Source organism: Ictidomys tridecemlineatus, chromosome 7, assembly GCF_052094955.1.
Source record: "Ictidomys tridecemlineatus isolate mIctTri1 chromosome 7, mIctTri1.hap1, whole genome shotgun sequence".
In the NCBI taxonomy this organism is placed as follows: Eukaryota; Metazoa; Chordata; class Mammalia; order Rodentia; family Sciuridae; genus Ictidomys; species Ictidomys tridecemlineatus.
The window spans coordinates 102111833-102126938 of NC_135483.1; the positions used below are offsets into that span (position 1 = coordinate 102111833).

Sequence of the window (15106 nt, forward strand, 5' to 3'; positions counted from 1 at the left end):
TTCTCCTGTCTTCCCCTTGATCCCTTAACCTCTATTCTATTGATCACCCTTCTATTTTTGTGAGTCCCTTTTTATTTCATTTTTCACTCTGTATCTTCTGCATATGAGGGGGAAAAATTAGCCCTTGACTTTCTGAGTCTGGTTGATTAAACTTAGGATGATGTTCTCTAGTTCCATCCATTTACTAGCAAATGATATAATTTTATTCTTTGTGATTAAAAACTCCATTGTGTCTATACACCACATTTGCTGGCTGTATTCATTCTTCTGTTGATGAGCACATGGGCTGGTTCCCAAACTTGACAATTATGATGTTTGTTGGTATAACAGATCCTGTACTTCTCTCAAGCTCTTAGGACAAACTAATACTGCTTGTTCAAAGGGCATACCTCTAGGTCACGGCTCCAGCAAGACTGATGCCTCCCAAATTCAACATGAAGTTCCATTCTCTTTTATCCTTGGTTTGAACACATGGCACCATCTTTCTGTTGGTAGCATCCTTTCCTGTCACCTCATCTGCAAGATTTCCACTTATCCTTCAGAACTCTGTAGAAGCACTGCCTTCACCCGGATGATGTGGTGACCTGCTGCCCGACCTGTCTATCTTGGCAGCCCTCCTCTGGACAGCCTCAGTATACAATGCTCCTTTGCTGCCTACCAATATGGAATTGTGAGTTTGCAGTTCCAGCTTAGTGCTTAAATTCAGGACCTCTATGGAAGGTGTCACGACACCCTGTGCTGCACTTCGAGTTTCTGCCCTGTTGTGGGCAATAATGTATAAATGAAACAAGACTGTGAAAGTCAACTAGGACAGAGGCTTTGGGCTCAGTGGATACAGTGGGGCTGAGAGGTCCAACTTGAAGGAAGCCACCATGTAATGTGATTTCCAGGTTCTCTCAGGAAAGGCCACTTGCTCCATTGAACTTTTCCTATCATGAAGGAGCATACAGATGAGCAGGTTTCCATGGAAATGCATAATAACTGTGAAGGAAGAGAAATCTCCCCTTTCGACTTTCAACTTACCTTTTATTTAAATAGATATCTTGTTTCACACACACACACACACACACACACACACACACACACACACACACACACTATTCTCCACTGCATGTTCTGTGCACAATGCACCAAGTCCTTTACCTCTCATGTAATTCTAGGCAGCCCCTCCCCATCCTTTCTTTAATGAGAAAAAAACATATGGTTTCAGTGTCAAACAGCTCATTACCTTGTGTATCCCTTTGGGCAAGGTGCAAAATCTTTCTGAGCTTCAGGTTCCACATTTTTTTTTAAAGGATGAAAAATCAGTACCTTGCAGCGTTGTTAAGAACACTAAATGAAGTGATATGTGCTAATTAGTCTCTTTATACCCTGAGGTAAGGATTACTTAATCTAGAGAAAGAAATCCCCATGTGTATCTTACAAGAAGTTGTGACAGAGAAAACAGAGCTATATTTGGTTTTGTTAGTTATTTTGTGAGTTCCCTTAACCCTGCCTTCCAAGATGGTACCATGTTCTCCATCTGCCAGTAAGATCCATTCTTTAACCTTTATGTATTTTCCAAAACACTTTCCTTTCCCTTTTTCTTTTTTGCATTTTTAAAAGGCAATAATCTACCAAGATACTTAAGTATCTTAAACACTTGAAATATCTTAAACACTCCAAATAGTTGTTTGATGTCCAAAACCAGATCCCATCTGCAAATCAAGTTCCAAATGAGATAATCAGGACAAATGATCATAATAACTCAGCATTCAATGATTTTTTTTTATTTTTGGTCAACAGCAACCAAAAAGAAAATGGGTCTTTATTATCACCATTTTGAATTTGCTTTATCCCAGTGAATTTGGGGATGATGAGTATTTCCCTTGTGTCTGGGAGAGGTATTAAGTATTCATCTTGGGAAATATTTAATCCTTCTTCAAAGCCTTTCTTCAGCTTGTACTTCTCAATCTGTGAGGAGGCAGATGCATTTCATGTGTGATTTAATTAATATTGCAAATGTCCGGGGTGGTTGGCCAAATTCTGGATATGTAAAGTGTTCTTTTTAGCTGTTTCCATTGTTCCAAAGGGGAGGTGTATGCTCAATAAAGATATGTCTCTTCCCTACACTAAGGAGTTTGTCTGAGGGCTATAGGGATCACAGCTCAGGTGGCTGAGCATGCTCCTGCAAAGGAAATTATACCTCTTAGTGTGAAGATACAGCCAGTGCTAAAGGATGGAGAAGATGATGTAGTAGGAAGTCAGAGGATGCTCAGGTAGCATCGCTCTGGTATACAGGTACCACAATCTGTCACTATCTTATTTCTTTAGTGTTTTGGACCAATATAACTTTCTGGACTGAGTGCTAGACTTAGAAATAATGCAGTGAATAATACATATCTGGCACATGTCCAAATGGATGCACTGGCATTTGGGGTAGCTAGACTCTAAACAGAAAAGGAAACAAACAAGTAACTAATGCCAATGCGAGTGTAATTATGAAGGAGATAGCAGCATGATTGGAGGGAAGCTGTTACTATTGTGGGATGGGGAACTTCTTAGGGAAAAGGGTGGAATCTGATTGAGCCATGTTAACCAGGTTTCCATAGCTGTGACAAAATACCTGAGAAAATCAACTTAAATGAAAACAGGTTCATTTTGACTCATTATTTCATAGGTTTCAGTCCCATGGTTGCTTGGTCCTATTGTTTTGGGCCTCTAGTAAAGCTGCACATCCTGGCTGTAGCACATGATAGAACAAAGCTGCTTACCTCATGGTAGCTGAGGAACAAAGAGATAGGAAGGGCCCAGATTCCCAATATCCCATTTAAGGGAACACCTCCACCAACCTAACCTCCTTCCATGAGGTCCCATCTCTTAAAGTTTGCCCCACCTCCTGAAAACATCACACGCCAGGAACTGAACCTTTATGGAAGACATTCCAGATCCAAACTATAAGTGAAGTGGAGCACAGGAGCTTCATAGGCAGAGGGGCAGCACTCACAAAAGAGTTCAGCACACTCAGGACACTAATCTGATTAACACGGGGTCGGGGTGATTTCTACCTCCACCACTTGCTCACTGCATAATTTTTCATCTCTGAGCCAAGATTTCCTCATTTGGAAAATGGGAATTATGACTGATGTGAATTCTCTGGAACCCCAATCCTGGACAGAATATCTTCATGCCACATTCTTCATGCCACGTTCTTCATAGTATCTTCACACCATGATTGAAACCCTTACTACTGAATAATTCTTTTGCACTACTAATAGAATTTTCATTTCCAGGTGTGAGCTTTTGCAGTTCTCACAAAGATTTTGTAAGGTAGGTTTCTGTAAGTCCCATAGCACAGAGAGGAGAACTAAAACTTGTTTGAAATCAAGAAATGCTTCAAGTCTCCCAGTTAGTAAGTAGCAAACTTGAAATGAAACACTGGCCTCTCTGGTTCCAACAGTGATTTTGTTGTTGTTTCTCAACACGTAGATGTATTTCCTTCACCGTGACCTATGTCATCAAGCCATTTCATCAATGAAGTCACTAGCCTAGTCAGACATTGGTGATAGGGTATGCGGATCAGAACAGTTGTGATGGATGGTGATGAAAATTCAATAGTATAGTTACTGGAGAAAGGAAGTTTTTGGAATCCAGAACTAAACTGAAAATTTTCATGGTTTCGTGAAGGATTTTGTGGACAATACCACCATACTGTGAGATCATAAAATGAAGCAGGATGGGGAAAATAGCAGCAAAATAATAAATATCATGTGTGTGTGTGTGCTCGCACACACATCCTTTTTGACATAAGCTTTCTTAGTACATCATTGTTGTACTGCAATCTGTTGTAAGTTTAAATAAATATACTGTTATGCACCATTTCATAGAGAATGAAAGCGAGGCTGATGGTTCTGATGCAGAGAGTTGCCCCATCCAGGCCCCAGGTCATCAGAGGGGCTTCTCTCCGAAGCATTCTTCTTGCCTTTGTTCAGTGCTGTTTCCAGAGAACAACACGCAAGTGTGGCCCATGTTCTTTCACTACAACATCCATCAGGCACTGCCTGTCCTGTCCCAGACTCTGCTAAGTACTCAGCGCTGGTGGTTCTCAGGAGGTTCCTAAGACAGTACAGGTATCAGTGAGTGAGTGTAAAACACAATTTATTGAGGGGTACTCTAACACAAAACAGTGATCCAAATTATGGGGGCCTTCCTTGTGCTATGAGAATGCAGAATTGAAAGACTGTATCTGCCTGTGACAGATGCAGTGAGATAAATGCTTCCATGAGTAAATGTGGAATTTGAGTTAATGTTTAAATGGCACTCAATGTGTTGCGTCCCTAAGCCTACAGGAAACAAACACACTGGAAACTGAGATATTTATGCTCCTTCCCCTATGACCACTTTACCTCCCATAGTCCTGTGATGTACCTCATGTCCTCATCCTATCATCCTCTTCCCAGAGACACTGGATCCATCTTTTCCCACATGCAACATTCAAGTCCAGTATATTTCTTGCTTTCTCTAAGAAAAACTCTCCGAACCTTCTCTGCTTTGAACTGGGTCAGTCTTCTCTGAGTGTGCATGACTCCGCACATTCACCTTTACAAGCTCTGATGGGCGCTGTGCGGTTGTTCTTCTCTCTGATGGGCAGTAAAGCTCCTACGAACTCAATTGCTACCAGAGTCTTGTGCAGTGGCAGACTAGAAGCAGAAGAGAACAGGAGTGTACAAAACACACATGTGCAGCATTACAACTAGCGTGAGAAGCTGAAATGTGGTAGAATAAGAAACTTGAGGCCAAACTTGCATCCCCTGGGCAGTAAGCCATTGAATCAAAAATAAAAGTAGCATTTGGGGTGAAAAGGTGGAGTTGTCAGCTGTTAGAATTGAGTACTTAGGAACTCAGGCCCTCTGTTTAATCCATTATGATCCATACTCCTACAACCTATTAATGGATTTAGAACATATATTGTGTCTGGCCCAATGTCCTTGCTTTCTATGTGTTGTCACTATATATGTATCAGACAATTAATTATTGAGGCATCCTTTTCTAATGGATATAAGTATCCCCATTTTATAGGTAAAAAAGACATCGATCTTAAAGAGGTGAAGTTATCTAAGGTGAACAAGCTAAAATTCTATGGCCATTATAGACCAAAATCTGTGCTCTTTCCCATGCCAGGGTACTCATTATTCTGAGATGGAGGGCAGTTTGCTTCCTGTAGACCTCATTTTACTTGGGTAAAACTCCAGTTTAGAAGACAGGCACAGATGCACAGATGGGGTGGGGTGGGAAGGTTTTCAGAGGGGTAGGTGTTTGTAAAAATCTTTCTGCATTTGGGCAGTTCCTTTTTACAATCTGAAGCCATCAATGACCTTTTGGTTATACTGACTTAATTTCATAGAAATAAATTGTGAAGTTGTGTTTTAAAATTAATCATAGGCAAGTCTGACTTCATTTTTCTCTTCATTTCACAATTTTTAAATTTACAAGGATATTTCTTGATCTTGATCAAAAAGTGCTTAATTTATCCTTATGTATGCTCAAGCTGAGGATTTTAATTACTTAGCAAATAGTGAGAAGTTGAGTTTTCCTGGGTAGTGGATTTGAAATATAGGCAATCGCATCCAGTTCAAGCCATTATTTGCCTTTACTTCACTCATATAAGGTAGCATACCATGAATCTCTCTTAAGTTATGATAAAATAGCCTTACTTTTGTTCTATTTTTTGTTTTTGTTTAACATTATTTTGAGAAATTTGTTATGTTTTAAACTTGAGGTTAATTCATTTTCATTGATACGTATTATTCAAAAAATGATTTTTAAAATTGATTTAGAAAGATAAATGACAGCAGAATCCATTACAATTCTTATTACACATATACAGCAATATTTTTCATACCTCTGGTTGTATATAAAGTATGTTGACACCAATTCATGTCTTTGGATACATGTACTTTGGATAATGATGTCCATCACATTCCACCATCCTTGCTAATCCCCTGCCCCCTTCCTTTTTCTCTCACCCCTCTGCTCTATCTAGAATTCGTCTATTCCTCCCACTCTCCCTCTTCTTACCCCATTTTGAGTCAGCCTCCTTATATCAGAGAAAACATTCAGCATTTTGTTTTGGGGGACTGCTAACTCCACTTGGCATTATCTTCTCCAAAGCCACCCATATACCTGCAAAAGCCATGATTTTATTCTTTTTTATTGCTGAGTAAAATTCCATTATATATATACACGCCACATTTTTAAATCTATTCATCCACTAAAGGTACCCAAAAGACTTATATACAGCATAATACAGGGACACCACCACATCAATGTTTATAGCAGCACAATTCACAATACCCTTGTTCTATTATAAAATTAATAAAAGCTTACCATAAAAGTTTTTATGATAAAATTGGAAAAGTCTCTATTAGCTTTTTTTGGCATATATTTGTCAAATGTATGTACAGTATATGAGTTGGTTTAAAAGATCTTATCTTTTGTCTTTAATAATACCCAAACTGGAGGACACTATGTAAAATGAAATGAGCTAGGCACCAAATGACAAGTATGGACAAGATGTGATGCCTGTGTGGAATCCATAAAGTTGACCTCATAGAAATTAAGAGTAAAGTAATGGTTAATGGAGGCTGGGGAGGGAAGAGATGGGAAGAGGTACTAGGCTGTATTCAGACAGGAGAAATAAGTTCTGGTGTCCTATTGCACTATATAGTGACTATTGAAAATAATAATTTACTATTTATTTCAGAAAAGCTGGAAGAAAAGATTTTTGAGTGTTTTTACCTCGATGAAATTATAAATGGTTGAAGAAATATATATGCTTACTCTAATTCAAACATTACACAAGGCTCTCATATCAAAATATCACATAGTACCCCATCTGCAGGTATAATTTTATCTGGATTAAAAATATCCCATAATTACAAAGTAAAAACTAATAAATAATAAATGTTTTTATAAGCACTATATTGATATAGCTAGCATAGAACAAGGAGGGAATGGCAAGGATACATTCTGTTTACCTTTCTGTTCAAACATCAAATCTTTCTTTGCTGACTATTCTTTTCTGCTGACCTCAGCAGAATCCTCAGAATCCTTCTGAACACAGGTTTCTGGGAAGACAGAATGACTCAAGTAGAGTTGGCATAATAAATTATATCTCTTTTTGATCTCCCGTGTCAAGACTAAGATGTGGCGATCAAATGATTCCAACTGTCAGAAGCAAATTAATAAGGAAGATAAATCATGAGAGGTTTTTACAAACCAGGCATCTGACAGTAAAGCCTGACATAGGTACTTGTCCCCTCAAGCAAAGGCTGACATATCACTAATGAGAGTTTTTTTATTTCCAGTTTGATGATCAGTTCACTTTGACTCAGTGTGTGGTGGTTGCTTGTAAATGAATAATTCCTCTGAGTCTAATTAGATTGGGTCTAGTCTATATGCTTCTTGTTAAGGTGGGACCTTCCAGAACTCAAGAACATTGTTGTGAATTGGATAATGCTTAAGATCGCAAAAACAGGAACAGGAATCCCAAGGATAAATGCCGATTTTTCTTTTCCTCCCCTCTTTTTTGGTGCTCAGAATCGGACGTTGCTGACTTTGATGGCCGAAGCTCACTTCTCTACAGGTTCAATCAGAAACTGATGAGCACACTTAAAGATGTGATCTCCCTCAAGTTCAAGAGCATGCAAGGAGATGGGGTCTTATTCCATGGAGAAGGTCAACGTGGAGACCACATCACCCTGGAACTCCAGAAGGGGAGGCTTGCCTTGTACCTTAACCTGGGTAGGATCAGGCTCTGTCCACTCCCTTTCTATTCCTGTCAAAAAAAACAAAACAAAACAAAACAAAACAACTGTTCTTCATAACAAGTCAAAGTAGCACATAAACACTAGTGCTTTCAGTACATCACAGGGAAATCCCTGGAGTTACAAGTGCCCTATCACCTTTACCTGCCTGGGGGTAGAAAAGTACCATATTTTGAAATACTTAAATAGTAGATGGCTTTATTTGACAAATGGTGGTATTGCTATGCAGAGGGAACTACCGATTAACAATTATTTGTTATGTATCTCCTTGTCTATGTATCTCTTTTCTAGTTATTTCTTTAGCAAGTTTAAGCACATGTGTATTATAATGAGCATGCCCCCATCTCTTTTATGAAATAATGATCATTTATGATAGTTAGATTTTAGGGGAAAGTGGAGGAGAAATATTTAAATTGTTTTGTGTTATTTCTTCAGGGGTGGGGGAGGGAGGGATGTGATATATGTAAAGTGGGGGGATAAGTCTGCACATTCCCTTGTCTTAAGGGAAACCTTGTTACTTTTTTAATGTGACTTGGTTGTGCCAGCGTGAATCAGAGTTGTCCAATGCCAGCTTGTTTAGTGCAAATTGCCCTCCTTCCTCCCAAGGGGTTAGGACCTGAACCTCCTAGGACCTTAGTTAGCTTTTACATGGCTTTCCACCTCACTGCGCGCACATCTGTATTTCATTGTAGTGGGCTCCCCTAACACAGGGAAGAAAAGAGCGGGGCTCAGACTGCTTCAAGTGATCGAGTGAAGAAGGGTAAGCAAAGTGCAGAAGACAGGGGACCAGAGCTCCCCAAGATGACAAGGCAAACAAAAAAGGTTCATCTGTAGGTAAAAACAAAATCCAAATATACAACATCAACAAAATCACACAAAAAAAGACAAGATAGGGGCTGAGGTTGTGACTAAGTGGTAGAGCACTCACCTAGCACATGCAAGGCCCTGGGTTCGATCTTCAGCACCACATAAAATTAAATAAAATAAAGGCATTGTGTCCAACTACAACCAATGTGTGTGTGTGTGTGTGTGTGTGTGTGTGTGTGTGTGTGTATATATATATATATATTTTTTTTTTTTAAGACAAGATAAAGAGAGAGAGCAAGTGGCCATTTAATATAAGAGTGCCACCACTTTGGCTCCAATTTGATATTTATTAACATTAAAGGGAGGGGAAGAGAATTGTCTTTTAGTATTTACTATCAAATAGCAACAAAGGAAAGACATAACTGATTGTAGTTTGTAAACTCATGTTGTATAGGAGACTAGAAATATAAAAACAGCAAAATATGTTTCAGCAATTAGCAGGACAGTTTTAAGAAGGAAGAGTGGTGTTCTCATCTATCATCTCCAAATCCAAACAAATGAGTATTTTGAGGCATTTCTGAGATCCCTCTTGAGCTCTGTGATGAGCAGGGTGGCAGGAAGAACCTACAGAATCCGTAGTTCAATTCAAAATTGGCATCTTTAGTCAGATGCTTAGAAACATGCAAAGTGTGGTGTTCTTTTCAAGAGATACTCTTTTTTTTTTTTAAAGAGAGAGTGAGAGAGGAGAGAGAGAGAGAGAGTGAGAGAGAGAATTTTTAATATTTATTTTTTAGTTCTCGGCGGACATAACATCTTTGTTGGTATGTGGTACTGAGGATCGAACCCGGGCCGCACGCATGCCAGGCGAGCGCGCTACCGCTTGAGCCACATCCCCAGCCCCAAGAGATACTCTTTGATGACTTGTATTTCCATTATCAAAGTACCAGTACATTGTCTGACTTCAACAGAATAAGTTCTGCAGTGAAATTTACTAGGTAGTTCTCTTTGGCCTAATCTCTTAAGGTAGAACATTGAATTTTCCAGACTACTAAATGGGAAAGACATTTCTTCTTTCAATCCCTCAGGGGATTAGAGAGACTCCCCTTCCTAGTTTTTGCACATCTCATTCAGATCGCCCATGGCAATCTTGCCTTTACAGAATGACAACAACCAGTACCCACACAGGCAGGTGGAGAATCAAAGAGCACAAGAATTACGTGACTCGGAAACTGTTGTAAGAACAAAACAAGACATCAATAGTGCACTCAGGTCACTCATCCTTACAAGAATTCATTGCCTTTGAACTGAGGCAGAATGTTTGGGCGATCTCTAATACGAACAGCTGACATAGAATAAACATGTGCAGAGCTGAAGTCCTTTGGGGCCAAGTGCAACAGTTGAAGACCAAAGCCCTCAAGTGCATGGTCAGACCATTGAGATCTCAGTGAAAGCTTTTCATAGCCTCCGAAAAGTCAAATGAACATTTACTCCGCTCTTTCGAAATTCAGTCATTTTAATGAGTCAACTCACAAATATTTAAGGAAGATAATTTTTTTTTCAGATTGCCACTTTTAAGAGCCCATAATCTTGCACTGTATTAAACATTTTGTATGTCTATATATACATACGTACACATACACACCTATATATATATACACATTAACATTATATATGATATTATATATAAATATGTATACACATATATATGTTTTATTTAAGTTATAAAGCAGTCCTATACGTTATATCTAAACTCAGTTAGTGACCCCAGTCAGTTACTTAAGATCACACTGCTGCATAGCTATAGACCTGGGATTAGCACTCTCTCCAAATCTGTAAACCTCCATAAAAAATTATATATTAAATATCAGGCAGACTACATTTATGAGTCAGATTGTGAGAAGAGAGATCGGGATGGGACATGTGCATCTAGGATTAACCTTGCATTTTCTGAAGATTCAATTATGAAGAGGGGAAGGAGATTGGCATTGCAGACAAAGTGTCAGTGGGATGAGGTGTTCCACATTTCTGTCATTTATGTAATAAGAAGAGGTTAAGCAAGTACATTAAGTCAGGGCCTGAGCTCAGTTAAAAGTTGGATTTGCCAGTTGCAGCCTAGTAAAATAACTTTTTCTACTTATGTTCTAACTTTGTAGTATTTATAAAATCTGTAGTAGCTATGAATCATCAAAACCATGTAACATAAACAGGTTAAGATAATACTTTCCTAAAGTAACAAAGTCACAGAGAATGAATATAAATTAGGATCCAGAGCTGAACAACTCCTAAATCTGGAAAGTATTTTTATTCACTGAAAAGACATGGATTTCATTGTTTTATTGGTACATAGAGATTTGCCTGACTTAAAGGTCAGGTTCACTGCAGTGGCTTATTTCCTGTTAGTTTCTTATTTTCTTCAGAGGTCTGACTTGGGTGCTTAAAAGACTATTCATAAATCTTGCATACCATCAAGCAAGGATATAGGGCTAGCTTTCTGGAACTGTGTAGCCTATGGAGATAAAATTTGCCTTTTCTCTCTATTTCATATCCCTCCTCTTCGGTATGGCACTCTTTTCATCTGCCATAACTATCTGCTTTACAGTTCATCCAAATATTTTCTGAGACCCTGCATTTCTACTAAGCAGCATAGCTTACAATGTTCCTACAGTGGGGAGCAGATAGTATGAATACAGAAAATAAGGGAGAAATACGAGCACTTTTTTTTTTCAGTAAAAGGGGTGGTGAGAATATTAGCTTTGAAATCAGATGAAGTGGGTTGAAACCCTAATCTTTGTGTCCTGGGGTAAGTCATGTGACTTTTTGGCTTTTGACAGAGTTGTGATCAGAAATAATTGAAACAATGTATGTGAATTTTACCTTCTGGGAGATGCTTAATAAGTACAAGTGATTATGAGTATTGATAAGCTGACAAGTTCAAGGTTGGGAGGTGGATTCTGAAAGTCTGGTGGAGGCAGGCATAGGGAGGTTCACATGAGTGGCCACCTGTTTTATCAAAGTGAATTAATCTCCTTCTAAGAATAACTTTGGCCAAAATATCATCTAAATAAATGTTATCATCTCCCTTTTCTCAGGCTTTCTGAATTTCATAAAGAAAGTTAATGTGGCATTCATATTTGAACAGTTAAGATAAATCTAGAAAAGATTTAATAAAACAATGAGTTTAGGTGAAAACAGTGCTATATGTTGACCTTAATTTAAAAAAAAAAACAATAAAAATGAAAAAATGAGTCCTAAAGGAAGTGAGGGGACTGACATGTCTATCCACAGCACTTTGGGGTAGGGGATCGAATAAAGAGATGAACTTAAAATTGCAAGCATTTCAAGTTTCATGTATAAATTTTGCTGCTTAGGGTCTTAGATGTTACATACATCAATTCATTTTAACTCTATTTCAGACCAAGTTTTTATTTAATTGGAATAATTTTTCCTGTGCTTCCAACCCACAAGTTAGCTTCTTCATGATCTCCTCTCTTTTAACCTTCACAATTGCCCATGAGAATTTTTAATATTGCTTTAATAAATTGGAAACTAGTTAAAACTAAGTAACACAACTTCAAGTGCCACTGAGATAAAACTTGAAATAGATATTCGAAGATAAACAGTGTAATCATTTCCTGAGAATTGAATTTTTGTTGTAATGTCTAATCATGAAGATTTCTAGATGATTCAAACCCTTCTAAATGATTTGCAGAAATTCTCTTTTCCCAATTGTTTAACCAAACCAACATTCACTTAACTTGTTTTAATGCAAAATATCTGCGTGGTAGTGTAAAATAACTAAAGAAGAGGGGGAGTTAAATTCAGTCCTGAGTTATCTTTTTTGGTTAATTTAAAAGCACATGTGATCTACTGGTGCAGTTCAGTGGTAGAACAACTACCTAGCATGCTTAAGGCCCTAGGTTTAATCCCCAGCACTAAGAAAAAAAAGTAAATTGCAATTCAGAGATATTCAATAATTTATACATCACTGATGTATTATTTTCAATGAAGCAGCTATGCAGGATGAGGATTGTGTTTTCAATGAGATTAATTTTTTCCATCATCAAAACTAGTTATGCTCCCTCTAAAATATAGAATAAAAGGGGAGGGAAAGAATGTGTTGTGGTAAATGTGTTCTTGAATTATATCTGCTCATAATACTTTTCCATGCCTTTTCCATAGCTGTGTTTAGGTTATATTTATTATGTTCTGTTCTGCTTTTATATATTTTAAATCAGCAACATATAAATTATTAAGTATTTTATTTATTAAATGTTACTGTTTATTTTATTAAAAAGGTTATTCAGTACTAAGTATATTTTAACATGATATAAATACTTTATAAATATCATTTGATGGCTCTCTAATAGTCTATTTGGTGATTCTAACTTATACATAAGATATTTTTCCTCTTTCCAAATTATTGGACATTATCTCTAGTTTTTAAATCAAGAGCCATTTAAAATTTTCTTTACCACACTTTAATTGGTTTTCTTTAAATAAATTTCCAGAAAGGGGATGACTACATAAAATGTCATAAATATTTTTTTAATGTTCATCAATATCTATTAACATTGTTTTCAAAATATTCATGGAATTCAATTTTGCATTATCTTTAGGCAATAAAATATTGACTAAGTAAATTAACAAGATAAACAAGGAACAATCTTAACCTGTTTCCTTAGAAGTAAGGAAAGATCAACAAATTGCTTTGTGTATTTGTAAAAGTCTCAGGAGCTATGTTGTATGAAATGATGTTTGTTAATTAATGTTTAGGGGTTCATTAAATGCAGTAAGGAATAGTCACCATTTATTTAAAATTTGCACTTCTATTGTCCTAAAATGTTTAAAAAAATATAAAGAGAAGAATTGTTAGGTGGAATGACAGTAATGCCACTTTCCTAGTCTGGGTTAGGGCATGGGAGAGGAAGGGATGATCTTAGACCTTGAGAAGAATGAGGGTGGGCTGTGGATGCTTGCTCCCTTTCCCAGATTCACAGGGTGTTGATGTGGTAATGGAAGCAAGGAGCCTACAGTGGTAACAACCAATTCAAAACTTACTACTTGAAGTTTCAGGACTTAGAGATCTCATCAACCTACCAAGCTACTCATCTAACTTAGTAGCTTTCTCCTTACATTTTGCACATTATGTTCATTTCCATAAATAATCACCTAGGGATTTTAAAGTAATAGATTTTAAACAATTAGGTAATCATCTAAGAGCACAAAATAAAGATAGAACTGTGCCTTATGCCATATATCAGAATAAATTTCAAATTAAATGAACTGGAAGAAAATTTGGGAGAATTCTACAGTGATCTTGGAATAGGGAAAATCTTTTAAACTATAATGTGATTCCAGAAGCCATAAAAGAAAAATGAAATGATGGAATTTTTAACACAAAAAATATATTGCTGGTGAATAAAGTAAACAACCAACCAAAAACAGAAGCAACATCAAGAATAGAATACAGAGACACAACAAAAATGCTGCCCAAATTGTTAGTACAGACAGTGGGCTAAATACAAATTGATAGAGAAATAAATAGACATGAGATAGGAGGAGACAGTTCACAGAAGAGAAAACACAAAAATGGAGGAGATTTTCAATTTCATCCATATTAGGAGAAATGCAGATTACAATTACTCAGAAATGCTTTTTATTTTTTAACTTTTTTTTTTAATCTATCAGGCATTTTTTTTTTCAGCTAGAGCCTAATTTGTTGGGAAGCCTGTGGTGAAGGATTCTCATCCTTATCATCAGGAGTTTAAATAGGTACAGCATTAACAGAGGACAACTTGACATCAAAAATCAAATTCTCAAACAGCTGCCCAAATAACCTTTCCTCAGTATTAAGATGGGCTAATAATCTCTGATTTCCTAGTTTGTTCATGTTCCCATTCCTTAGAGATACAATATAAATCATGCAACCTAGTACACAAAGTTCTGGATCATGGGTTCTGGCTCTTCCAACCACATCCCATGCTTTGCTTCTGAGATTGCTCTCCCATTTTCTTGTGGCTCTCTGAGCCTTGGCATTTGTTTCTCCTGGCTGGGTAACAAGCTCCTTCTTCTGCTCTTAATTCTGCCCATGGCTGCTCTGTAAGTAAGAAGTAAGGAGGCTTCTCCAGCTTTCCAGACTGCATTTCCACAACTCCCTGCACTGACTATTGTTTGTATCCAGGACACTTTTAAGATATATTTCATTGGGTCATTTTAATTATACATAAGAGTGAGATTCATCACTCATCTTGATATACCCATGTGTGTACATATCAAAATTTGGTTAATTTCATTCTCCCCTACCTTCCTTTTCTCCTCACTCCTCCCTGTACCTGGTCTCCTTCTTCTACTCTACTGAAGTCCCTTCTAATATCATGAGATTCCCCTTCTCCATATTTTTGTTCTGTTTTATTCTCTATCTCCCATGTATGAGAAAAAAAAATGACTCTTCACTTTCTGAATCTGGTTAAGAGAGTATTCTCTAGTTCTGTCCA

General features: G+C 37.3%; 1 protein-coding gene across 2 annotated transcripts in view; it reads left to right on the forward strand.

Moving 5' to 3' along the window:
* Positions 1-15106, forward strand: part of Cntnap5 (contactin associated protein family member 5) — a 790097-nt gene that overhangs the window by 349835 nt on the left and 425156 nt on the right. For both annotated transcript variants that reach the window (XM_021721849.3, XM_078017259.1), the window contains exon 5: positions 7579-7782. In XM_021721849.3, coding sequence (XP_021577524.2) covers positions 7579-7782 — 204 coding nt within the window. The remainder of the gene's footprint in view (positions 1-7578; positions 7783-15106) is intronic.